A 24,976-nucleotide genomic window follows, 5' to 3' on the forward strand; every position below is an offset into this window, starting at 1 on the left:
ATTGTGGGTACTCTAATCGTGAAAAACAAAATTAATATTTCCCCATTTGCGCGTGCGCCGGCATGTAACCTTGACGCTTAGTGACGTTATGAGTCTGCACCCTCTAGAATGGTTGCTTCTGATTTTTGGACGCATCAGCCAATTTTCCAGGTAATTTCAGTGTTTCACGGTTCCAATGGGGCATTGTTTGTGGGGCCGGTTGCTATTTGACATGTGATCTCCGGGCTAATACTTACATCGGGAACAATCACCTATTATTATTACTGTAAGTGGCGCAAATTTGTTCTCTTGTACCTTACATGAAATTCGGACCAATTGAGTGTAATTGCAGGGCACTGCCTTTTTGAACGCAATAGCCCTCCAGTCTCCTTCGGTAGGCTTATGTGTACAATTACTGCTGCGATTTAACCTCGTGTTAAATATCAGCCGGTTTTGTGTCCGTAACCCACAGCTTCTGCGTTGTCGTCTATTCATCTCCACAAACATCATCGACTCTCAAACAAACGTGGCCTCAGTGAAACGAGACAACATCTTTTGTGGATGTTAAGGGAAAAATGCTTGCTTGTAGGAGTGTGTACCAATCTCATGTGAAGTGATGCAAAATTCATGATGCAAACTTCCTAGTGCAAAGTCGGTAGTCATGGCTGCAAGATGGCAGCACCCCAAATCAAACAAAACGTTCACTCATTATTCTTCACTTCACAAGTACTAATGAACGTAGAAGGGCTACAAATATTTATTGCAAATCCTTGTGGTAGAAGTTGAAACTAGCACAAAAAATAGTAGTCGCCCAGGGTGCTCTAGGTAATACTTGTTAATTGAAAGTAGCGATGACTCCTGACTAACGGTGAAAATGTTAATTCTAAAAGCACTGGAGGGCAGTGGTTATGGAGCTGAATACAACTCTAAAACAATTAAGCCTACAGAGATCATCTTTTTTTTTTGGGAGATGAGGTCAGTATTCACATTTCATATGCAATTTCACGCATGATATTTACTATTTACAGAGTACACGTCAACCCAACGCTCGTCAAGGTGACGTAGACAAAAGATTATCTGACTATTCATCATTTGGCCTTCCTGTTTGGTATATTTTATTTTTCTTGACCGGGCCTACCGGTACCGGGATGAAAACCCTTTTGTACCTTACATGGAGTGGTGCGGTGTAATACAACCATTACCCAATACGCCTATCACTGTAAAGGCCGTTGGTCCTGGTAAATTTCATACACACGATATAGCCGTTGGACTCCGAACATTACCAATACAACACCCGAAGTCTTCACGCTGTTGCGCCACCATTTGGGGTGTTTGCGTCCATCAATCGTCCCATCAGCTTCGGTGTAAATCCTATCGGTTAACAAGTATCCACCCATTCCCAAGGCCGTTGCCAGCTGCATCAGAGTACATGGGATACAGTCTTCCTCGATGAGAGTGGGAGCTTGGGATGTTTTGAAGATGGAAAGAATGTTGCTTTCGACCATTGTGTTTGTAGATGTGTGGGTCTGAACGAGGATGTGGGTCTGAAAATTGGTCTGTCCTTTCACTAAGTACAGACTTTGGCACTTGGTATATGGATACACTTGTTTCTGTACACTTGTTTCTGTATACTTGTTAGCTGCTTATTAGTTGTGTGCTTATTAGTGGTGTAGTCAAAGCAATTGTAGTATTCGTTGGTCTGATTACCTCCGACGACACTTTCAGATATTCCTACTATCTGACTATTGTCTTACTGTTACCAACGAGGAGTGTGTCTGTTGATGTTAGGGTACGTATTGTCCAACCAGGTTTCTTACTTCGTTGTGCACCTCAGTAACTTGTGTCGCTACTTTTTAATGCGCATCATTTTTTCTCATCAGTTCCACCCAGACAATGTTTCGATTACCGTCACCTCGACAATTGGCGCGGTTTGCCCGTTCAAATCCCATGAAACACTTCACCCCACGCCAACCCTTTGCGTTCCCGCCTTCCGCACCCCGCCGCTTCTCGCGTTCCTTTTCCTACAACTACTCACAACCATTCAATCCTCATCACAAAAGAAACAGATTCCTCTCTGTGCTAGCTGTTTTCACCGTGGCAACAGGCGCTTCCTACTACTTGTTCTGGCCACACCACACATTCCCCAGCTCAGTCGCCAAAATCCTTCGAAAAGGCCTTTGGGCAGAATCAGATAAAGGTGATAAAGACTATGCGCTTGCACTCAAACACTATATTGAAGCTCTTCAGGAGTGTGACAAGTTGGAACTCGACCGTCTCAGTGACGAATACACCGGGATCCAACTCAAGATGGGCGAAATGTACGAGCGGCTCGGAATGATTGATGAGGCTAATTTTCTCTACAACGAGATTTCCACCATGTACTTGAAGGTTCTCACCGATAAGTCTGTCACCCTATCCGATCCCAGGCGATACCATCTTGTGCAAAAAGACTTGCGGGTAGTAGCAAAATTAGTGCAGCTTAATCGCACGAACCTCGGTCTCTGTAAGGCCATTTTGATCACCCATGCCATTCTCCCTAACATCATCATCGACAACAAGCTCGGGCAGAAGTTGAGCCAGCTTTCGATGGCAGACCTTGACTCGCCCGAAAGTGCTGGCCGCCTCCAAGCCGTGCGCTATCTCCCATTCCTTGACGAGTATATCAACATGATGGATATGCTTATTGCCATCAACATCTCTCTTGGAGACTACAGCTACTCCATCAACGTCAACTTGAACTTGAACAAACTTATGTTACTTGTCAAATATGCTCCCGACAAGGTGCTCCTCAACCAGTGCAACTTGGGGCTGTTGTTGTACTTCCAGGGGGGAGTATTTGAAGCGGAGATGGTTAGTATATTGAAGAAGCACGGTTTGGACATCAAGCACAAACGTCCTGACCAGTACGCCAACGGAACTGAGGTTCCGGAGGAGGATAGGATCAAGTTCAATGCTCTCCATCACAACTTTGCCCAATGCGTGGCTTTGGCATCTGAGGCATACGAAAATGTCACCAAGATTGCCAATAATCTTACAAGAAACGTCCGGATGGGCCAGGACTCTAAGGATGATGAAAAGGAGGAAACAGCGGTGGCCGAGTTGGTGGCGCTTGCAACGTACTCGCTCGGAGTGATCCACCTTCATTTGGGTAATTATTCTCAGCTGGAGCGGTTTCTTAGAGAGTCTCGTGTCAAGAGCAAGAGTTGTGATTATCAGGATCTTCTCGGTGAGATTGAGAGCGAGTTGGGCAAACTATTTGCCGAGAAGAAGAGATTGCAAACTAATGAGGCCAGTAGATAATAGACTACAGAAGCCTCCATCACCTGTAAATGCAAGCAAGCTTAAATTTTTCGAACCCCTGCTAAAAGGGCATTGGTCCATTTGGTATGGTTGGCGTGTTAAGATCCATCCAAACCTTAATATGGCCAGGGCTACGGGTCAAGGCTGGATATTCCGCCTTAGATCGACACAGGCCTATTGGGGCAGATCGCCTCCTGCCTACAACCCGCATATCCATACATAAATGTACGTCTAGACTCAATTAAAGTGCCGTAGCTTTCCCAATTGTGCTCAGGCACATTGATTTAGGTCCGGGATCTTGCGCTGGTAGTTACAAATATATGATTGGTGTATTATGACCTAGCTAATGCCATATTCGTACGGCATGAGCCGAGCGCAATGGTCCTCGCAGTATATGAATTGCGGCCATCATGAGTTACGGTGGATGAGCCGCTGATGTCGCTGTAAACTGTCTCTTCGATAAAAGACTCTTTGGCAGTGGCAGAAGTACACCAACAGCCGCACAAACTTCTCTTCATATGTATCATCGGTGAGCACCTCAAACGTCTTACGGTCGATGTGCTTGGCGGTGACATGCCGGCGGAGGTCCAACTTCTTGTTAAATCCAATGAGCTTAAATGGACATGTCGCCAATGGGCACTTGTATTTGAATCCCTTGTAGAGATTGAACTCTTGACAGTGAAGAGCAAGCTCATGTACAGTTTCAAATTTTTTCGGGCAGTGGGAGCACAACAACACCTCACGGATATAGATGCAATGTTTATATAACTTTTCAAGGGTCTCGGTAACGGTGCGGTAGTTGTAAGCCACCGACGTGCGGAGAGCAGCCTCCTCTGCCGCGGTGCGCTTTGCACCCACAGGGGCGGGTTCGATGTCTGCACCGCGGTAATCGTCGTCGTATTTGTCGCAATCGTCTGCTACATCGGTCAGCCGTCCTTGTTCAGGGTCAGCACAATTGTTTTTAGCCAAGTAGTCCACAATATACAGAAAACCAATGTCCAGCTCTTTCAGCCACTTACATGCCATATCAGGCGTCATGCAGTTCTCTGGGGTGATGCTGTCAATGTCGACGATACTGTCCATTTGGTCAATGTCCTCCATAATGTTGTACATCGGATCCCACATTGGTAAAGAGTCCACCAGCTGGGGCGAGGAGTCCGATGTGGTGGGATCGGTGGCCTCGGCCATGTGGTGTGGAAGTCCAGCCCCCTCGTCATTTTCCACCACATTCAAGTTCCAGCTCCACTTGATGGGGGTTAAAGGTGTGAAAAGTCTCTGGGTTGACGATACTTCCAGGTAATTCCCGAGATCCTGGAGCGACGATGGAAGTAGCAGCCCCGACACATGTTTGATGTCGGCCATTTCCAGAAACAATTGAAGGTCTCCGAGAGAGGAAGCACTGGCCAACAGTTTGGAAGACATGGGAATAGATTGAATGTTCAAGACCGGGAGTCGGCACCGTAAATACCCACCAAGCTTCAAGCGCAAGTTGATATTGTCCTTGTACACCTCATTGGTTTCTTCGTCATGGTAATATGCATTCATGGGGAAGGGCTTGATGCGAAAAATGATATGCCTGTGAAGCAAGCGCAGATACTAAAATTAAGATCTGTGAATGATTGTGAGAGTGACTTCCGTGTTATATAAGAATATGTCCTCGTAATGATACCGAACTGTAACCTCCGATTGGGAAATCAATTTAGCCCCCATCTGTTTCAAAGGTATAAAATAATATATTATTTTCCTTCAATCTTCTGGCTCGCAACCCCTATTGATTTTGGGTGAACCTGCTGTCCCACCACAATCTAGCCACAAGCGCATCTGTGTAGGGATTTCCATAACCCTACTGATTATCTTGATAGCGGGGACCCCCTATACTCGGCTGTAAATTCGTCACTTTGGCTACTCGTGTTTTTGAAACCCTGGATCCACTTGATCGCTGTTAAGGATTTGGCCTTATCGGTTGCGGAACATCTGTCGCTGGGAATTACAAAAACTTAATTCATACACCACAGAAAAGCCCCGTAATGTGATACATCCAAAATAAATCCGACAAATTGTGTAATTAGACCCCGTTTTTAGTATTCAAGCCATGGCTTATTTAGGTGATGATACCAACACAAGGGAAATGGCTGTCAAGAGGCTCCAGAAGGTGCGCTTTGCGACGGCTAGTCACGTGGTCTCTCTTGGCACGGCCTAGGCTGGAGATGTATAATCATGTACATGCGTCTCGCACGATTCGGAACAATAACAGAGCGCAAATGGTTTCAGATTATTTCCTATGCAGATGGAACAGGCCGAAGTTGGCATGTAAGCATACACAGGCCTAGTGGCATGTGTGTACCGGGGACTGGCCCGGGTTTTGACATAAACTAGATTTCCATAGGGGTATAAAATACTTGTTTCAACTAGGGTACAAATTACTGCAAAATGGGTACACATGCAGATTATAGGACCCCGGTCGTAAAGATTGCACGACCCCTTTGCGATATGTTCCCCAATTGGGTATTGTTATTGTTGACTCCTATGCACCAGCAACCGTATGCATGTAACCGGGATTCGCCGCGCTCCTACCCACTATCTTCATATCTAGCCACCGTGAAGATTAACAATGTTTCAGGTTAACGTATATGCACCCAACTAGTCCTCGTGGTGGGAATGGGCTCGGTTTTGGCTTTCGTAAATCAACCCTCCAGTCATGAAAGCTGCCGCATGATTTGTTCCAATGCGTTTAGTCGCCATATAATGTAGAGCTGCATTATTAGTATCAACCCAAACATCGACACAAGCCCCACCGCCACCGCCACCGCGTGCATGCGCACCAACACCGCCAATTTTTCGGAGCCCACCACCGTGGACTCTTTCACGCCCGCGGTGATACTGGCAGTGGTACTGGCGGCCGCCGTCTCCTCCACCACCGCTGCGATCGTATCCGCCAGAGCCACCGCCTTATGCGTAGTGTTTTGAATCTCCTGGCTCAACCGGCCCACCAATGAAGTGCACGAATCCACCTGTCCTGTCTTGGTCAGCTTCTCGATCATCCCTTTGATCCACGACCGGGCCACCCAATCGATCCAGTACGTCACCTGAAGTCGGGTATTGCCGTTGAGGTCCCAGCTCATTCGGTACTTGTTTCGAACACTGAACAGGTTTCCCAGTGGCACATCGGGCGTGCGGGTGGCCGTCTCTACCACGATACGTTTATGCCAGTCGAGCACAAGGACGGTTTCTTCCACTTCACAAGTGGTCGATTTGGGTCCAATTGAGTACCCTAGTGCCTTGCGGTACGAGTATTGCCGGTGCCCATCCACAAACTGCCCGAAGCCGGTCAACTCACTCGAATCCTGGGACTCAAGAAAATCCTGGAAAAACTGCCCGTCCTTGCTTCCAAAAAGAATTTCATACACTACTCCCATCGGGGCTTTAATCACATCATTGTACAACTCTATCTCATGGTCTTCAGCGATTTCGTCTGGCAGAAGCTTTGTAGGTGCACAAATGTCGGGTCCGTGGTTGGTGTAGCCGGAGTCGGGTTTGAACTTCATCACCAAAACCTCATTTCCTTCTGGGGCCTCTACGCTCTCACTGCGAGGCTCAGGTTCCTTCTCGCTATCATCACCGTCAAGTGACATGATGAACGACTCGATGTTCGCCGCATTTTCGCTATGGTCGTCTATGTCACCGTGGTCGTCCTTGTCGACGCTGCTGGTCGAGCTGGAGTCTTTTACTTCGTCCACCGACTCCATCACCATTGTGAGACCCGTAACACCTTCCCACACCGTCTTCATGAAGTCGAACGTCGAGTCACGCGAGATGAAGCTGGCGAAGTTGTGTCTCCCGTCCCTCGTGACAATGGCGATTCCGTTGGGAAAGATCCCGGCAGTGGACTTTTTTTCAAACCGAATAATGTCTTCCTGTTTGATCACCAAGTTTGTCACCCATCCGAGCAAACTGGAGTTGAAACACACATACTGTTCACTGACATAGATCCGGCCCTGGAGAAGAATTTCCCGTGAAAGAGCACACGCAAAATCGTCTAGGAGCCGGTCGGTGAGGTCTAGAGACCGGAACAACTGATGGAAATCAGTGTTCCGCTTCATTGACGCATAGTGGTACATCGAGTCAATGAACTTCTCCTCTGTGTACAAACGAGGGTCATACTTGTCTCGAGGACTGGCCGATGCCGCCGCGTCGGCGTCCAAAATGTCCTGGAAATTGTATTCACTTGTGGTGCGCTTGCTCTTTCTGTAGGTGATGATCTTGGGAGACTCCGCAAACGTAGGCAGGCCGTGAAACGTGGGCGACCTGGGTGTGTTAGGCGAGGAGACGGCGTTCTCTGTACTGGTGACGTCTTCTGCCCCGTCTGAACCCGCTAGATGTGACCACCTGGTCGAGCCCAGTCGCTGGAGGCCATCGGTTACATGATCTTCAGGGCCCAAATCGAGGCTAGCCAAAGCGTTTTTGTTGCTCTCCCGAGACATCACCAGGCTAGCATCTTCACGGGTGGTGAGCGGGCCGGCAGGTGCTGCTTTGGAGAGAAACGGTGACAGAAGTGGGAGAGAACTGGCTGATTGGGCGGCTGAGTTGACTTTCTTCACCTGTTCAATCAGGATGGAGGCGAAAGGTGTATCGTCCTTTTGTGGATCAGGGATTGTGTTGTCTTCGTAGGAGCTGATGGAGCTGTCATCTTTGGCAGCTCCCGACACTTTGTTTGTGGATTGAGGTATGTTAGTACGATCCTCTGCTGCTGGCGGTGCTTTTCTGGTTTTGTGTCTATGCTTATTGGTCATTTCTGGTATAGATACTGGTGTGTTGCCATGCAATGCGCCGTTGCCATTATGGTTGGTCGTTTGGGATGACCTGAGATGCTCGTTCAAAATTGCTATGTCGCTGGAATCTGAATGTTGGGGGGCAACTGGTTCGAGGGACGGGAGAGCAGAGTTGGATTCCATGGGTAGTGACTCCTCCAGCGGCGGGAATGAGTAATCCCAGGCGCTGTTGTCGTCGTCAAAACTTTGTTGGTTCATTATAAGGTATGTTTGTGGGAACGAGCAAAGATTTGAATGTTGATCCCGCGCAAAGTGGCTGCGAAATGAGCCAAGACATGACGGCGGCAACAATTGTTGGGAGACGATGTGGGAAAAATGTGAAAGAACAGAAACGGGCCATTGATTGTAATGAATGTTTCTGCAAAGTGGCTTTTCCTTTAAAATGAATGCGCTACTTAGCGTTGTTTAAAATGGTTAGATCTTTCTCAAACTTAATTTCCCCAAGTGTCAGAGAGCTTTGTGCCTGCTCCCCTCCCTCCGTTGTTGTAAAGTGAGCTATTGATCTAATTATAACTGTGCCTCGAGCATAAATACCAGCATTACAATAATCCTTGGTTCTTACAACATTAATCGCACTTGTTTATTCAACAAACATAGCACCATACATAAGTTTATAGTTTTTTTGGTTTTCGTAAAGAATCGTTTCCCATAAATAAAAAGAAGTGAAAATTCAAAGTCATTCAATTTGACCAGAGTGAATTAACATGACAAATAAAATAAAGCTTCAACACAATTATTGGTTTTCAGGACGCAACTTTCTGACTTCCTTACCAACTCTCCAGATCTCCATGTTTCTGATAACTTCCAATTCTTCTTCCAATCTTTCACGGTAGTCAGGTTGGGAGTTGAAGTCCAAAGATCTTTGGGTTTCGCTTCCGTTCTTGACAGACTCGTACAATTCGGTGAAAACTGGCTTCAAGGCATCCTTGAATCTTGGATACCAGTCCAAAGCACCTCTTCTAGCAGTGGTGGAGCAGGCATCGTACATGTAGTCCATACCGTACTTACCAACCAATGGGTATAAAGATTGGGTGGCTTCTTCGACAGTTTCGTTGAAGGCTTCAGAGGGAGTGTGGCCGTTTTCTCTCAAAACTTCGTATTGAGCCAAGAACATACCGTGGATACCTCCCATCAAACATCCTCTTTCACCGTACAAGTCAGAGTTGACTTCTCTTTCAAAAGTGGTTTGGTAAACGTAACCAGAACCAATGGCCACAGCCAAAGCAATAGCCTTTTCTTCAGCCTTACCGGTAACATCGTTCCACACGGCGTAAGAAGAGTTGATACCTCTACCTTCCTTGAAAAGAGATCTGACGGTTCTACCGGAACCCTTTGGAGCAGCCAAGATAACGTCAATGTCAGTTGGTGGCTCAACGTTGGTTAAGGACTTGAACACTGGGGAAAATCCGTGGGAGAAGTATAAGGTCTTACCCTTGGTCAACAATGGCTTGATGGTAGACCAGGTTTCGGACTGAGCAGCATCGGATAACAAGTTCATGACGTAAGTACCCTTTTGAATGGCTTCTTTGACGTCAAACAAGTTTTCACCTGGAACCCAACCATCTTCGATAGCAGCCTTCCAAGAAGCACCGTCTTTTCTGACACCAATGATGACGTTCAAACCGTTGTCTCTCAAGTTCAAACCTTGACCGTAACCTTGGGAACCGTATCCGATTAAAGCCAAGGTGTCGTTCTTGAAGTATTCCAACAACTTTTCTCTTGGCCAGTCGGCTCTTTCGTGGACGATTTCTTCGGTACCAGCAAAGTTGATGGTTTTGATACCTCTGGTGGCAGTGTAAGAAACAGTTTGGGCAGAAGCCATGATTGGTTGTTGTCTGGCAATGGAGGTTAAGGATCTGGTGGAGAAACCTCTGGCGGCTCTAGAGGCCTGTTTAGCAGCACGAATAGATTGTCTGAAGGACATTATAAATTATCAAGTGTGATTAGTGGAAAAAAAATTTTCACGTATAAGCCGGTCTTTATATACGGAAAAAATGTCGACGAGATCAGTGAGTAATTTGGAGTCGTGCGGATGATTTTTCACTTTGGCCGCAAACGGGCCTTCACCGGCCACTGCGGACCTGCGGCACATCCATTAGCGCTTGAAGCGCCTGAAACGCCCCGGAGCCACGGCCAGTGGCGGTGGCTGCGGACCCTATTTGTGGCAGAAGCTAGCTTCAGTGAACCAATATCTGGTTTGTTTGACAAAACCACACCGTTTTATCAACATGAGGAGATAGACAGAGATGTATGGCCTTGGAAATGTAGTGTTGTGTGTTTCCATGAAATATATTCTGATTAGTCTTTAACTTTTTATTACTTCACACTTTTGTAAATTTCACAAATATTTGAAAAGTAGATGGACCGAAAACTTATGTTTAATTCAATTTATTTCCCTATATACCTGTTTATATCTATAACCTCCCCAAGCCCAAGCGGCTAACCGACTACTCAAACCAGTTCAAGCTGAACTCATCCACTAACAAGGGCCTGTTGCTGGTGATAGTTCCAGCCAGTTTACCGCTGCGAACGAATCTGTACAACTCAAGGCCCTCGCTCTCGTCCACAGTCAAGCCTTGGCGATAACAGCGGCGAAACTCCACCAAAAACAGGGCCAAGTCTCGTCTTTTGATCTCCAACATAAAGTCGTTGGCGTTGTCATCTCCTCCACTGAGACAAAATAACCGTGCAAATAAGCTGTAGCCTCTTGCATTCAAATTGGGGTAGATCTCGTACAAAATGTGTTTTTGGTTAAGCAACACAAACCGCTTGTAGTTGGTGTCACTCATCAACAGGCGACCGGCAGGGGCTGTGAACGGCGACCTACCAAAGAGAACTGTCACCAACAGCATGCCAAATGACCAATAGTCGACGTATTTGGCATCATAGCATGTCAACTTTAACTCCAGGGTATAGTTGTTGATGAACACTTCCGGTGCCATGTATTTTTCGGTGCCGACATTGAACTGGTTACAGATTCTCAGGGTGGTAGAGAGCCCCCAGTCGCATAGCTTGAGTTTGTGGAAAGACCCTGGTGTCAGCAAAAGAATGTTTTCGGGCTTGAGATCTCTGTGGAATACGCCGCGGCGGTGGGCATGCGAAATAGCAGCGTACAACTGGGTGGCGATAGTGTAAAGATCCGTCGACGACACCCGATGGCGCCGAGAGTGCTCGTGAAGGTCGCCTCCCGCACAGTACTCAAGCACCAAGTACACGGCGGTGTCGGTGGTGTGGTGGGACACTAGTTGACAAATGTTTTCGCAGCCAGTGAGGCGTGAGAGCATTTTGATCTCGTGGTGGGCGCACGCGGCATATTGGGCTGGCACTGCTTTGATCGAACAAGTGGAATTGCTAGTGGTGTCAATGCATTTGTACACCTGGCCATACGATCCCTTCTGAAGGAATCGTACTACTTTATAGCGGCCAAGAAGAAGTCCGTTGGAAACGTCCTGGTTCATGAAGAATTTGAAAAATGTGCAAACCCCATTATATATAGTCGCAAACCCCCCTATTTGCACACAATAGCGTTACAACAGAATGAAGTGCCAAAACCCAAATAGGCTAGGAATCCGGGATTGATAGTTCCATTGTTTTGGGCCAACCGGGGCGGATGGCCCACAAGCGCCGTTCACCCCCTATTCGGCCCCTCCTCCCCCTGGATGTTCTGTGCTCGCCTGTTAGCTTGCTACAACCGGGAGCCAGTGGCTAGAAGGATTCGATTCTCCTCCACACGAACCGTTGGGTTTGCAACTGCGATAAGATATGGTCTCAGCACGCCAAGGGGCGCCGCATCAATTGTCAGGGGCTGGCCTGCCACAGGTAAAGTATTTACAGATTATGCACGGAGATGCGCACCGGGCTTAATCAGGAGCTGCACAGTCTTATTTGAGAGTCAATGAAGAAATATCAGAGCACAGAACAAATCGGGGTCAAAAATCGGTTGTGAACATCACTGGGGGAGCAACTTTACTCGCATTGTGTGAGATCAGAGGGGTATTATTGGCTGGACGATGGAGGTTGTTGGTTTCAGTGCAGTATCTGGGAGACACAACAAATACTCCCCTACACACCGCCCGCTAGGGCAAGTCTAGGCTGGGGGCGAGGAGCTGCGTTCACACGCACTCCTGCTGGTTTGGTCATAATATGCTTTATTAACAATATTAACAATACTAAAATACTTTAACAAAATTCTTCTCCTTATTTCAACAACTTCTCAATGGCAGGGCCGATGCTCAAGGGCTTGGTAGTTGATCCATATCTCTGGACAACCTTACCATCCTTGTCAATCAAAAACTTTTCAAAGTTCCACTTGACCCTGGTCAATCCCAATAATCCCGATTTCTGCGACTTCAAGTACTTGAAAACAGGGTCAGCATTGTCACCATTGACATCAATCTTGGCCAATACAGGGAAACTCACGCCGTAGTTCAACTGGCAGAATGAAGCGATATCATCTGAAGTTCCTGGCTCTTGTCCCAAAAATTGGTTACATGGGAATCCCAAAATCACCAAGCCCTGATCCTTGTACTTCTTGTTCAACTCTTCCAAGTCCTTGTACTGAGGAGTGAATCCACACTTGGAGGCGACGTTGACAATCAACACGACCTTTCCCTTGAGGTCACTGAAGGGGTATGATTCGCCTTTGGCGTCTTTTGGTGATAAATCGTAGAATGCACTCATAATAGTCTGAAGTTCTTAAAGGCGAAGGAAGAAAAAGTGGACCGATGGGCCTGTTTAAATAGTGCGACAGCGGGCCCTCGGTCCCTCGGCAATAAACATACCCCGAAGACTTATATCCGATGGCCTTACTGATGAAACGGCTCACATACACTTCGGGCAAACACAAGCACCATAATTGACACTGATAGAGCCGATATTAGTAACTAGCGGCTTGGCACTTAGTAAGCAGACCCAGGTCCAGATCGAGGTCTAGACAGGTGATTACTTCTAGTGCGGCGCGCATTTCGCGTGGCTTTAGATGTATTACCAATGTCATAAACATAATTTACTATAAAACAAGTTCCCCAACCACCCCAATAAATGACACCAAAAACGTCAAGCCTGCTCCTCCAGCTGCCTTCAAGTAGATAGACTTCAATCTGACCAAACGATTCTGCATATCTTTCTTGAATAACGATACATCGATTTCGTGCTCGATGTCAGACACTGGCGCGGGCGCGGACGCGGCCCCGGCCGGCGCTGGCACCACCTTGGGTGAACTGGGGACAGACCCGTTGGGAGTGGAAGTGGCACTAGTGGAATCTTCATCTGAAACATGAATATATGACTTTCCAAGGTCATCGTGGTCAGTCACCGACTGGGGGACCACTGGGTCGACCGGCGCTGGCGCAGGGCTAGCACGGGCCTTGGGAACGGCAAACTCTTTCAACTTCTTATCATCTGGTCGAGTAGTGAAGGTGTATCCGTAACTTAAAATACCCCCAACGAGAGCGTACAACAAGTAGGGGTGTTTCTCATTACCAGGGCTATACTTATATGCCAAGTAGAAGCAAGTGGTCGACAACCCCACCAACACCCGGCTGATAAACTTACCCAAACGGATGTTTGAGTAAGTGGCGTTGGAGACGGAGGAGGATACTTCCTCGATGAGTTGGGGGATGAGCTTGATGCTCTGGTATGCCAATGATCCCGACAACAAGCCGAGCGAGCCAACGCCGATGATTTTAATGCTGTTTACACAAGTACCTGTCATTATCAAAGAGTAAGGAGGGTGCTGATTGGATTGGCAATTAAGGGATGATGCGCGAGTGATGCGAGAAGCGGGGGCTGCGCACGACCCGCTTCCGCGACGGCGCCAGGTTGCGACGGTACCACCGCCGGACGCGGGCTGAGGTGCGGGCACAGGATCCAGAATCTGGTCGGCGTGTTTTTTGGTCTATGGAGCTATATAGCAATGGCTGCGAAATCAACACATCTGCCGACAAATGTATTTAAAAGGTGACACAAGTGTAGGGGGAGTGGTAGGTGTATGGTTCCATGACCAAGATTTACCCCCACATCCACTCCAATCGTATTTACTCCTGTCCGCCAAACTCGTCTCGCAATAGCAAATTGTCCATGTACAATTTCTTGTCAGCATTTCTTTTACAAGTAGCAGTGCCCACGTGACGCTTCAACGCATCCTTCCGGGCAAAGCCCTTGCCACAAAACTCGCAGATGTTTGGCGGAATCGTGAGGTGCTGGTTCTCGTGTCTCTTGAGATCACTGGACCGCTTGAAGTTCATGGTGCATCGAGAACACTGGAACTTACGTTCTTCGGGTGACTGGGAACGCCTTTCTTCGCCCGTGGCCGTGGCCAGCACCGCTGTCGACTCGTGGGAATAGCTGGGCACTCCGATCAACGGGTTGGCCCCAATAAGTGGGTTTCGATTCCCTCCTTGGTGCTGCCGCGACAGATTCCAGTAACTGGTGGTGTCGGAGGCACCACTGGCGTGACCGTTGCTGGTGCCAGTTCCAGGAGTTTGAAATATGTCATTGTTGAGGTTGGGGAAGTTTTGGTAGAAGTCCTGGATCATTAGCTGGCCCTTCTCGTTAACCTGAATATTTTCCCCATTTTTGATGGGGTTCCCATGGGGAGAAGACACGTACTGCAACCGCATAAACAAGTCGTTAAGGGTGGGATCGAGAATTTGTTTATTGGGCCCGGCGGACTGGGCGGTAGCTTTGGCGGTGGCGACAATGGCTTCTTTGGCGAGTTTGAAGAAGCGATGGTCTTCTTCAGTTTGCTGTGGTGCTGGGGCCTGGTGGAGCTGGGCCGGATCGGGCGAGAGAAGCGAGTGAATATTGGGGGTGTGGTGGTGGTGCTGGAGGTGATTTTGTTGGTTGTGGTTTTGTTGGTTGTGGTTTTGTTGATCATGGGTTTGTGGATGATGATTTTGTGGATGATTATCGTGATCTTGTGGATGCCCACTCTGGTTGGAGTTGGGGCTCTGGTGGATTGGTGGAGACTCGGGTATTCGGTCTCCAAGGCCGTTGAGGACGGTTTGGAATGGATTCATGGTTGCAACTGGGAGGGTGACTATTACTCAAACAACAAACTAAACACCAGTCACTCGGGACATACTTAGGAAAGAACAGGGATATACAAATCAATTGGTTTATAGGCTTTATATGAATGGCTAGCGGGAGATAAACCACTGTTTTGTAAAAAAGGCCAATGGATAGGATAACCACACGTGACTTGAGGCAATAGTGGTGCGAGCGCGGCACGGGGCTGGCGATGACGGCGGTGAGACAGGCCGGAGACCAGGAGTGCCGTGAGTTGCGCGGTGGAGAGTGTGGCTCGGGGGACGGCCGATGGCGAATTGCGCTTGGTGTCGGACATCCACAAGGAAAGTATGGCTCGGTATCGCCATTGGCGACAAATGAGCGCAAGACGTGCACGAGCACGACTCAGGGCACCAGGGGCACGACAACAAGGTGCACGACATCAAGAGCACGACATCAAGAGCACGACATAGTCCTCCACCGCGACCACCCGCGATCCTTTTTCCAACTCATCCTCAACTCACCAACTCACGCTTCCAAATATCCCCATACTCATCCCCCATGACCCTCGACCTACCCCCCCGCCAGAAGTCCCAGCGCCTCCGCAGCCGCTCGCGCCACAACGCCCAGCAGCTCCGGCTCCAGTCCTACCTCAACAAATCCAAAACCATCTCCTCCATCAACGAACTTCTCCCCGGCCTCAACGACATCACCGACGCCTTCGAAGCTCTTCCCAGCGACATCATCAAGTACTTCACTCTCTTGAAGGAAATCGACGCCAAGTGTATAGGCACCGTCCCGCTCATCACCTCCAACATCAGCCAGTACATTGACGGTCTTCACCAATCAACAAGTCCATCCGCCACCACCAAAGCCGCCCATCTCCTGTTAATTCGGGACCACATCAGCGATATCATCCCGTGCTTAGAGGAAAAGATGCACGTGACCAGCATTGCCACCGACGTGGTGGAAAAGCACTTGTTCCGTATCAACAACGATTTCAAGCTCATCATCAACAACAACGAAATCCCCGAACTGATTCGAATTGGGCCCTTGAACCACCCGGCCTTGATCATGGATGCCACCGCCAACGACAACCCCAACCGGCTGGCGCAGAGCTCCCGGCTGGAGACTCGTCGTGAGGCGTTGGCAGCCAAGAAGCAGAGTAAAGACGACGACTATCTGTACGGAGTGGTGGTGCCGCGGCGCGAGGGCACGCCGTCTGGTGACGGTAAGAAGAAGAGAAGCCGGAAAGAAGGGCCCACTGCGACGGTGCTGGCGGCGGTGGTATCGTCCAACCCGGCGTACGCGGCCACCGCCATGGGATCGGTGGCCAGTGCCAACGGGGCCAGCCACCACCACGGAGCCGGCGTCCATGGCATCCAGGCCCACCAGGTGCCAGCAGTTGAGGAGCCGCTGCGGTCAATAACGCCGCAACCCAAGAAGAAGATCAAAGTCACTCGCGAAGAGTCTGCCAACGAGCCTACGTACTGTTACTGTAACCAGGTATCATTTGGAGAGATGGTGGGATGTGATGGTGACGACTGTAAGCGGGAATGGTTCCACTTACCGTGTATTGGGTTCAAACACCCTCCCAAGGGGAAATGGTACTGTGATGATTGTGTGAGCAAGCAGAAGAAGATGAAGCGAGTTTAATCATGGACACACTGGATCCACAACCTAGTACACAAATACATTAGTTCACAAATAGCTTAGTATACAAATAGCTTAGTTCACAAATAGCTTAGTATACAAACACCTTAGTATACAAACACCTTAGTATACAAACACCCCAGAACACCCAACACCAATAAAATCAATCGGCATTTCCCCGAAATATCCCGACGACCGGTCAACCTCATCGGCATAGCAACAAAACCATAAACTTTTGTCAAACTTTATCCACCATACCCCAGCCTTGTAGAACTATGGATCCTATAGGACGGCTGTAATATGTTCTATAGTCAATAAACCGTAAACCCTAACTATCTACCACCACCTCACCGCGACTACCCCACCCCGTTTGGGCCTAAACTTTTGGCTGCGGCTGGCTCACCAGTGCGCCTGTGGAATTTCATAATTGTTTTTTGGGCTTTTTTTTTCCAGCAAAGCTTCAACATAAAGTTGTAATTATTCTTGCTTCAACTTCGTTCGCTCAATAAAACTCCATTCATGATCAAGGAATATAAGCTTGTGGTTGTCGGAGGTGGTGGTGTCGGTAAAAGTGCATTGACCATTCAATTGATTCAATCGCAATTTGTTGACGAGTATGACCCTACCATCGAGGATTCGTATAGAAAGCAATACAACATCGACGGTGAACAGGTGCTTTTGGACATCTTGGATACCGCCGGTCAGGAAGAGTACAGTGCCATGAGAGAACAGTACATGCGGACCGGTGAAGGGTTTTTGTTGGTGTATTCGATCGACTCCAAGAGCTCGTTGGACGAATTGACTAACTTCTATGAACAAATCCAAAGAGTCAAGGAGAGCGATTCGGTTCCAGTATTGATTATTGGGAACAAGTGTGACTTGGAGAACGAGAGACAGGTGAGTTATGAGGAAGGGGAGTTGTTGGCCAAAAGCTTCAATGGGTGTAAGTTCTTTGAAACTTCGGCCAAGCAGAGAATCAACGTGGAAGAGGCCTTCTTCGAGTTGGTGAGATCTGTCAGAGACGGGAACAAGCCTGCGGCGGTGGCCAACGAGGCGGCGGCTGCTCCGGTGGCGGCTGCTCCAGTGACTGAACAGGTGAAGGAGTCGAGTGAAACGGCTGCCAACGCCAAGGCTGCTCCTGACGGACAAAGAAAGCAACAGACCAAGCCTTCATCTGGTAATGAGTCAAAGGAACTGTCTGGATGTTGCGTGATTGTCTGAAATCTGGTGGTGAGTTACCTGGGTCTTCTTGCTATCATTTAATCACCCCATTTGAAATTTGTTTGTGCATTGTTATGTAGTTTCCGATTTATTCAAAATTTTAATTGATAAAGTGATATACTATAAAGTGTAAGATCAAACTGGCGAAAATAAAATCGCCAAAGGACCGTTCAGGCGTGGATTTAAACAACAGAAAGTTTTGTTCGTTGTACTGCAAGCGTAAGTTGACCGTCAAAACGAATTGACCCACACAACTGATGAAGCCGCCCAAAAAGGCGTTGAAGGGGAAGTTTCCAATGAGCAACACGTAGACAAACTGGAGAGCTCCAAGTGTCACCAAAAACGCCAAAAATGTGTCGATTAACTTGGTTCTTGGAGTCAACGACTTCACGTAGTTGGTGTATGTGGTTGTGGCCGCGGACCGAAGCTCGCCAAGCGTCTTGGTCGATGGTTTGGAAGTTTTTGGTTTGGCCATGTTTGGTGAACGCTTGTAACGTGGAATGAAAATTCACAACGAGTATCGAGTGCGAGTGCGACTGTTTGCATTTTTTGCCATTCAGGTTTGCTGGGGCTCGCATATTATACACCACAAACATGACAGAGATTGCAAATGGACCCCAAGTCACCAAGATAACCCGTCCCCCAAAGCTCCGGATCATCCCGCCCCTCAACTTTTGTCCAGTCGAGCACCAGTTATATCGGTCCGGCCAACCCAATATCATCAACCAGAGCTTCTTGGAAGACCTTAACTTAAAAACCATTGTTTGGCTCGCCACCGAAGAGCCTCAAGAGGAGTTCTTGGACTTCTGCTCTCAACATAACGTCAACTTGGAGTTTGTGGGGATGATAAATGATTACAATTACAATTACAACTCCAACATAAATCCGTGGGATACTTTGAACGACGTGACCATCACCCGATCGCTCGAGATTATAGCCAACAAGGAGAACTATCCTTTGTTGGTATGCTGTGGTATGGGAAGACACAGAACGGGGACGGTGATTGGGTGTTTACGGCGGCTTCAGAACTGGAATTTAGCCAGTGTGAGTGAAGAGTATAGACGGTTCACGGGGGCCAAGGGAGGAAGAATCCAGGTGGAGTTGTTGATTGAGAGTTTTGATATCTCGGTGATTGAGGTGAAGGAGGAGACGGCTCCGGAGTTTTTGGTAGAATATAGGACATGAATAGACGCTAGATTGGGAGGGGAGAGAGGCAGGGAGAGAGGCAGGAACAGAAGAAGACAGGGACTGGTTCTATTTGTACTTATTCTACTTGTGTACGATCTATTGTACATGTCTTTGTACTCCCGCCGTGCAATTCCAGATAACACCCACGTGAGCCAAGCCTTATCTTCGCGAACATAGGAAAAACCAACCCCACGTTACCCAAACCTTTATGAAACTCACCACAAAGAGTGATTCAAATAGCGCGCAGTACACCGCTATCGTTGAACCAGAATCATCTTCTCTCTCCCATCGAATGAGAGATAACCTCGTCAAAACCCCAGATGAGGTCTACAATCTAAGAGTCCATTTTGCCGCGTTAGTGGCTTCGTTTGCTGCTATTATTATTGGCTATGATGCTGGGTTTATTGGTGGGACGGTGGTGCTTCCCGAGTTTGCAAATGAGTTTGGCTTCAACAACAAGCCCACTGCGGATGTCACCGTCATCAAGGCGAACATCATCTCGTTGTTCCATGTTGGAGCGTTTTTTGGTGCCTATTTGGTGTATCCCATTGCCATATTCCTAGGACGGATCCGGGGATTCAAAATGGCCGGGTTGTTAATCACCTTTGGCTCTGCCATTCAGTTGGTGTCGGACAAGTCGCACGGATTGGGGTGGATTTTGGCAGGACGACTTATTTCGGGAATTGGCATCGGCGCTGTGTCAAATTTAGCACCAATGTACGTCAGCGAGATCTCTCCACCCGCCATTCGTGGTAGGCTCGTGGGTATGTACGAGATCTCGTGGCAGGTGGGCGGCATCTTTGGGTTTTTCATCAATTATGCCACAGAAAAGAATCTTAGTGGTAATAAACAATGGAAGGTTCCAATAGCGGTCCAGATCATTCCAGCTGCCATATTTTTGGTGGGGGTATTTTTCATCAAAGAATCGCCTCGGTGGTACTTCACCCGAAATAACAAAGATCAGGCGGCGGATCTGTTGTGCTACTTGCGGAACTTGGAGCTGGATTCTGAGTATATCCGCTACGAGATAGAAGTGATGGAATTCGAAGCCATGGAACGTCGAGAGGTGCTTGTGTCCGAGTTCTGGGGTCCATTTTACCAGTTGTTTGGGTCAAAGTCCAATCGGTATAAGTTGGCCTTGACGACGTTGTTGTTTGTGTTTCAGAACACCAGCGGTATCAATGCCATTATCTACTATTCGGTGTCGATGTTAAAGACCATTGGCGTGGCGTCAACGGAAGCGGGTCTTTTATCCACCGGTGTGTTTGGCTTGATAAAGGGAGTATGTTGTTTTCTCTGGGCCTTTTTCATCATTGACAATTTTGGTAGAAAGCCTCCGGTGCTCATTGGGAGTTTTGTTTGTGTATTGAGCCTTTTGTATCTTGGGGCCTATATCAAGATCGCAGACCCGGAACATACGCTCAACGGGTCACTGAACGCGGCCTCAAGATTTGCGTTGGCAGTATTCTACGTATGGACCATGTCGTTTGCGTTCTCCTGGTCCGGGTTCCCATGGGTGTACATGTCTGAGATTTTTGACCTGAAAGTAAAAAACTTGTCCCAGTGTTTCAATGCGTCTTGCAACTGGCTATGGGCCTTTGTGTTTGCACGATGGGCTCAGGATATGATCGATGCCATGGGCTACGGGGTGTTTTTGTTTTTTGGCTGTGCTTTACTAGTGTCAATGGTATTGTTTGGTGTGCTCTATCCCGAAACAAAGGGCATTCCTCTTGACGATATTGACTTGTTGTTTGAGGATGGAATCAGGCCATGGAGGGCACACGGGAGAGCCGTACAGTTGATTCGCCAGAGAGAGGACGACCATTTTCATACCTCTGACCACAATCATGACCACCCCATATCGCTGACTCCGTTTGACAAGTCTGTGGCCGTGTACACTGAGATCTCCGGCAGTGGGGCCAGTCTGCAAAATTTGTGAACATTAGATGACCCATCCACCCACGTAGATTACATAATAATACTGTACAATACGATTTAGAGCTGATATACTCTCATCCTCGCTTTCGCAGCCGTTCATATGAAATTAATCCGAGTCGGGTATGCCAGCGTATACCATACCAAGCAACCAGCCAGCCAGCGGAACCGGCAAAAACACAGTCCTCTAGTGGGAATGAAGCCTAGTTCATCTCCACCAGACTTATGACCATGTTCCTATTTCAAATGGGGTATTGCTGCTCAATCTCATCACCTGTTGCAATCTAAATTCGCACTCGGAAGCATATGATGATTCCTCGGTCAACGGGAGATTCACACGATAAGTATAAATACTCCTGCTCACGCTTTTTTTGCGACATCGAAGCGGTATATCTTCACATCTACTGTCTATTCTATTTGTGTTAACTCCCATCATGTCTACTCCTAGTGAAAGATTGTTACACTTGTCCCAGATTTTGTCTGGCTCGTCTTTAGCTGTCAACCGAGTTTCTGGCCACAAACTGCTCAGTCCTGAGCATCCTTTTAGGATTGCTGTCATCGGGTCTGGTAACTGGGGAACCACTATCGCCAAGATCGTGGCCGAAAATGCTCAATCCAGACCTCACTTGTTCCACCACCACGTCAAGATGTGGGTTTTTGAAGAACAGATCAATGGTGAAAAATTGACTCAAATCATTAACACTAAGCACGAAAACGTCAAATACCTTCCTGGAGTCACATTACCTTCAAACTTGAAAGCCGTCCCCAGTATTGTCGAGGCCGCCAAGGATGCTGACTTGTTGGTGTTCAACTTGCCCCACCAGTTTTTGCACAACATTTGCAAACAATTAAAGGGAAACATCAAGCCCGATGCGAGGGCCATTTCTTGTCTTAAGGGGTTGGAAGTCACCCCCGAAGGCTGCAAATTGTTGAGCACATACATCACCGAACATTTGGGAATCCAGTGTGGTTCTTTGTCAGGAGCAAACTTGGCCCCTGAGGTTGCCAGAGGTAAATGGTCTGAAACCACTGTTGCCTACAAGCTTCCTGAAGACTTTAAAGGTGAGGGCCGTGATATTGACCATTATGTGTTGAAGGCGATTTTCCACAGATCATACTTCCATGTGAACGTCATTGACGACGTTGCCGGTGTTTCTGTTGCCGGTGCATTGAAGAATATTGTTGCTCTTGCGGTTGGGTTTGTAGAAGGTTTGGGCTGGGGTGACAATGCGAAGGCTGCTATCATGAGAGTTGGGTTGTTGGAAATCATCAAATTCTCCGAGACCTTTTTCCCCGAGTCGCAGGCCAGAACCTTCACGGCAGAGAGTGCCGGTGTGGCGGATTTGATCACCACTTGTGCTGGTGGTAGAAATGTCAAGGTTGGACGCTATATGGCCGAAACGGGAGAATCTGCTGAAACGGCTGAAAAAACCTTGTTAAACGGACAGTCTTCCCAAGGTATCATTACTGCTAAAGAGGTCCATGAGTTGTTAACCAATGTCAATAAATTGGACGAATTCCCCTTATTCGAAGCCACCTACCAGATTATTTTCGGTTCTGAGAGCATTGAGAACTTGCCCTTGTTGTTGGAAAACAAATAGACTGATAGAATGTGTATATTACATAAACTCATAGATGTATATATCCCGAGCTGTTCATTTTGGTTGTTTTACGTCAACTTTGTTCGTTTTATGGTACCTTCTGTTTCTTCACCATGTCTTTTGGAATGCTTCTGCCGATACTTGATCATAAACTTATCCATATAGCTACCGGTGAACTCTTTAACTTGCTTGAGCTTGCTCTTCTCGAAATCGGCCGGTGGCTCTCGTGTGGCGTCCTTGTTCATTTCCTTCATCACCAATACCTTGACCATTTCTCTGGCACACTGCTTGACGTTGTCTTTGCCAATTTCTTCTGTGTGCTTCTTGATCAAGTTCGGCACATACTTGGCAAACAAAGAGCTCCACCGCTTTTCCACACTCGACGTGGTACCAGAGCTCTTGGATCCTTTGACTTTGGACTTGGCCTTGGCTCTGGCACGGGCTTTATCGGTGAGTTCTTGTTTCAATCTCAAGTCCATTGCTTTCCTTTCTTCAGCTTCACGCTGTGACTGGAGAATCAACTCTTGCAAAGACTTTTGCTTATTTAGATTTTGTTGCCAGAGCATTTGTTTCTCCTGATCAAGACGTTGGGCTTCCATCTCAGCTATCTGCAGCTCATTGTAATTGTTGGTAGACCGCTGGGGAGGCGAGTCCTGCCGAGGGCCACGAGGTACCGGCACCGGCTTGAGCTTGAGCTTGGGCTTGACCTGGGGTCTTTCCCAGGTGGTCTCACCAAGGTCTCGGTTGAAATAGTACATCGTATTGGTGTTGGGATCCAAAGCAGATTCCCACCCGGGAGGAAGTTCTGTTTGGCTGGAAGGGTCTTGTGGTTCTGGTTCTTCGTGCTTGACGGGGTTTGGATCCTGCAACTTTTCTGGTGACAGAGAACGAGGGTTCCGGCCATAACTAATTTGACCGGCATCACTGTGGCTCACCTTGGGAATACGATAAGCCATTTGCAACTTGCCCCACTCATCCAAAAGCGCCACCAGTAACAGGCGGATCTCTCTGTTGTTAGTATGGGCCCGAATATCTTTCACCACGTCCTCAATTTGCAGTGACTGGATCTTGTTTCGGGTCATCTTGGGCCATTTGGCAAGCACCTTCAAAATCTTCACGGTGGTATCGGGGTCGGTAGTCTGTGACTTCAACAACGCCAGCAATGTTTTGTATCCGTGCATTCGTACAATCTGTCGGTTGACGTTCTCGTCGTCGGTCAAGTATATTCTCTCCACCAATTTGCGGTTGATGTTGGCATCGTGAGACTTCATCATGGCAGCCATGACCCGGTTCACATCCTGCTCCTCGATCTCAGACACCTCCACCGACTTGACGAACGCCTCGTTGATGGTGGCGTCGTTGTTCTGCTGCTTGGTCCGCAAGTGCTTATTTTCCTTTAACCACTGGCGTTCGTGACGAGGAGTCACCCCCAAAGCTTCGCTAATACCATCGGGCAACAAGAGGGCCGCGTCCGTCTGGGTCTTTCCACCCATGAACTTGATACAGTTGGGTTCTCCACAATAACACGGTTGCAGTTGGGCACCATACCTATCTACATTGTAGTCAAAGGTGATTTCTTCACCTCTGGCAATATGTCTTTTTGCAAAAATCCCCATCCGAAGCTTGTCTCCCACAACCCACTTGTCGACGTAGGCATTGGGGGAGCACAGGTGGTTGACAAACCGAGCCAATGCTCCTTTTTCGGTGGCATCAATGAAAGCATCCTTCTTCAACATCATAAAGTAAAAGTGTCTTAACTGCCGACTGTCATAGTCGACCATTCGGCGGCGAAAAGTGGCCTCGTCAATCACCTCACCAATATACTCATAGATGAACGAGCCTTCGTCGAGGGCGGTGTCAGCACGAACTCCATAGCCCTTTTTTTCTGTTTGAAATACGCTGATGGCAGCATATTCACAACGTTGGAACCGTTGGTTCTGGCATCTGTCGCCACAATTGCAGGCGCCCGCCATACACTCGACCGACGTGGCCCGGTTGATGCACCCGCTGTCGTCGCCACATGCGTGGTTTACGTTTGTGGTCTCTTCCACCTTCTCATGGCAGTCGCATGTCATGTTTTCATTTTGACCCAGGTCCCCAATCAGCTTGTTTTGATACGAACAGGCGGTGATCTGGGTGAAAGTTTGTAAGGCCTCTTCAGTGGCACTTTCACAGTCAAGGAATACCGGTGGCGTCCTCCTTTGCTGTTGTTTATCGTCTTCCGATTCAGACATACTGGTGGTGAGATTGAAAAATGCGACT

At 48.1% G+C, this 24,976-nt stretch overlaps 13 protein-coding genes across 13 annotated transcripts; 4 read left to right on the forward strand and 9 right to left on the reverse strand. All coding sequences in view use genetic code 12, as the record gives it.

The window, feature by feature from the left end:
• Positions 1-1,193: 1,193 nt before the first annotated feature.
• On the reverse strand, positions 1,194-1,484 carry PSN45_000881 (uncharacterized protein; the record flags this gene model as incomplete). Its single annotated transcript, XM_066157545.1, has 1 exon — positions 1,194-1,484. The coding sequence occupies one exon, from the start codon at positions 1,482-1,484 to the stop codon at positions 1,194-1,196; it is 291 nt and encodes a 96-aa protein (XP_066013642.1).
• A 388-nt stretch (positions 1,485-1,872) lies between these two features.
• On the forward strand, positions 1,873-3,279 carry PSN45_000882 (uncharacterized protein; the record flags this gene model as incomplete). Its single annotated transcript, XM_006688263.2, has 1 exon — positions 1,873-3,279. The coding sequence occupies one exon, from the start codon at positions 1,873-1,875 to the stop codon at positions 3,277-3,279; it is 1,407 nt and encodes a 468-aa protein (XP_006688326.1).
• A 408-nt stretch (positions 3,280-3,687) lies between these two features.
• On the reverse strand, positions 3,688-4,824 carry RME1 (conserved putative membrane protein; the record flags this gene model as incomplete). The annotated part of the gene is made up of 1 exon (XM_006688264.2): positions 3,688-4,824. One exon carries the CDS (start codon positions 4,822-4,824, stop codon positions 3,688-3,690), a length of 1,137 nt encoding a protein of 378 aa, XP_006688327.1.
• A 1,151-nt stretch (positions 4,825-5,975) lies between these two features.
• Positions 5,976-8,069, reverse strand: PSN45_000884 (uncharacterized protein; the record flags this gene model as incomplete). The annotated part of the gene is made up of 1 exon (XM_066157546.1): positions 5,976-8,069. One exon carries the CDS (start codon positions 8,067-8,069, stop codon positions 5,976-5,978), a length of 2,094 nt encoding a protein of 697 aa, XP_066013643.1.
• Positions 8,070-8,841: 772 nt separating this feature from the next.
• On the reverse strand, positions 8,842-10,032 carry ILV5 (Bifunctional acetohydroxyacid reductoisomerase; the record flags this gene model as incomplete). The annotated part of the gene is made up of 1 exon (XM_006688268.2): positions 8,842-10,032. One exon carries the CDS (start codon positions 10,030-10,032, stop codon positions 8,842-8,844), a length of 1,191 nt encoding a protein of 396 aa, XP_006688331.1.
• A 523-nt stretch (positions 10,033-10,555) lies between these two features.
• Positions 10,556-11,392, reverse strand: PSN45_000886 (uncharacterized protein; the record flags this gene model as incomplete). The annotated part of the gene is made up of 1 exon (XM_006688269.2): positions 10,556-11,392. One exon carries the CDS (start codon positions 11,390-11,392, stop codon positions 10,556-10,558), a length of 837 nt encoding a protein of 278 aa, XP_006688332.2.
• A 913-nt stretch (positions 11,393-12,305) lies between these two features.
• On the reverse strand, positions 12,306-12,788 carry GPX2 (Glutathione peroxidase 2; the record flags this gene model as incomplete). Its single annotated transcript, XM_006688270.1, has 1 exon — positions 12,306-12,788. The coding sequence occupies one exon, from the start codon at positions 12,786-12,788 to the stop codon at positions 12,306-12,308; it is 483 nt and encodes a 160-aa protein (XP_006688333.1).
• Positions 12,789-13,116: 328 nt separating this feature from the next.
• On the reverse strand, positions 13,117-13,821 carry PSN45_000888 (uncharacterized protein; the record flags this gene model as incomplete). Its single annotated transcript, XM_006688271.1, has 1 exon — positions 13,117-13,821. The coding sequence occupies one exon, from the start codon at positions 13,819-13,821 to the stop codon at positions 13,117-13,119; it is 705 nt and encodes a 234-aa protein (XP_006688334.1).
• A 322-nt stretch (positions 13,822-14,143) lies between these two features.
• Positions 14,144-15,190, reverse strand: MET32 (transcriptional regulator of sulfur amino acid metabolism; the record flags this gene model as incomplete). Its single annotated transcript, XM_066157547.1, has 2 exons — positions 14,144-14,932; positions 15,182-15,190. 2 exons carry the CDS (start codon positions 15,188-15,190, stop codon positions 14,144-14,146), a joined length of 798 nt encoding a protein of 265 aa, XP_066013644.1.
• Positions 15,191-17,288: 2,098 nt separating this feature from the next.
• On the forward strand, positions 17,289-17,990 carry ras1 (the record flags this gene model as incomplete). The annotated part of the gene is made up of 1 exon (XM_006688913.2): positions 17,289-17,990. One exon carries the CDS (start codon positions 17,289-17,291, stop codon positions 17,988-17,990), a length of 702 nt encoding a protein of 233 aa, XP_006688976.1.
• Positions 17,991-18,584: 594 nt separating this feature from the next.
• PSN45_000891 (uncharacterized protein) lies at positions 18,585-21,117 on the forward strand (the record flags this gene model as incomplete). Its single annotated transcript, XM_006688277.2, has 2 exons — positions 18,585-19,157; positions 19,426-21,117. The coding sequence occupies 2 exons, from the start codon at positions 18,585-18,587 to the stop codon at positions 21,115-21,117; spliced, it is 2,265 nt and encodes a 754-aa protein (XP_006688340.2).
• A 430-nt stretch (positions 21,118-21,547) lies between these two features.
• On the forward strand, positions 21,548-22,714 carry GPD1_1 (glycerol-3-phosphate dehydrogenase; the record flags this gene model as incomplete). Its single annotated transcript, XM_006688278.2, has 1 exon — positions 21,548-22,714. The coding sequence occupies one exon, from the start codon at positions 21,548-21,550 to the stop codon at positions 22,712-22,714; it is 1,167 nt and encodes a 388-aa protein (XP_006688341.1).
• Positions 22,715-22,782: 68 nt separating this feature from the next.
• Positions 22,783-24,948, reverse strand: SET2 (histone methyltransferase set2; the record flags this gene model as incomplete). The annotated part of the gene is made up of 1 exon (XM_006688279.1): positions 22,783-24,948. The coding sequence occupies one exon, from the start codon at positions 24,946-24,948 to the stop codon at positions 22,783-22,785; it is 2,166 nt and encodes a 721-aa protein (XP_006688342.1).
• Between the last annotated feature and the right edge of the window lie 28 nt (positions 24,949-24,976).

This window comes from Yamadazyma tenuis, chromosome 1 (genome assembly GCF_029203305.1).
Source record: "Yamadazyma tenuis chromosome 1, complete sequence".
Classification (NCBI taxonomy): Eukaryota; Fungi; Ascomycota; class Pichiomycetes; order Serinales; family Debaryomycetaceae; genus Yamadazyma; species Yamadazyma tenuis.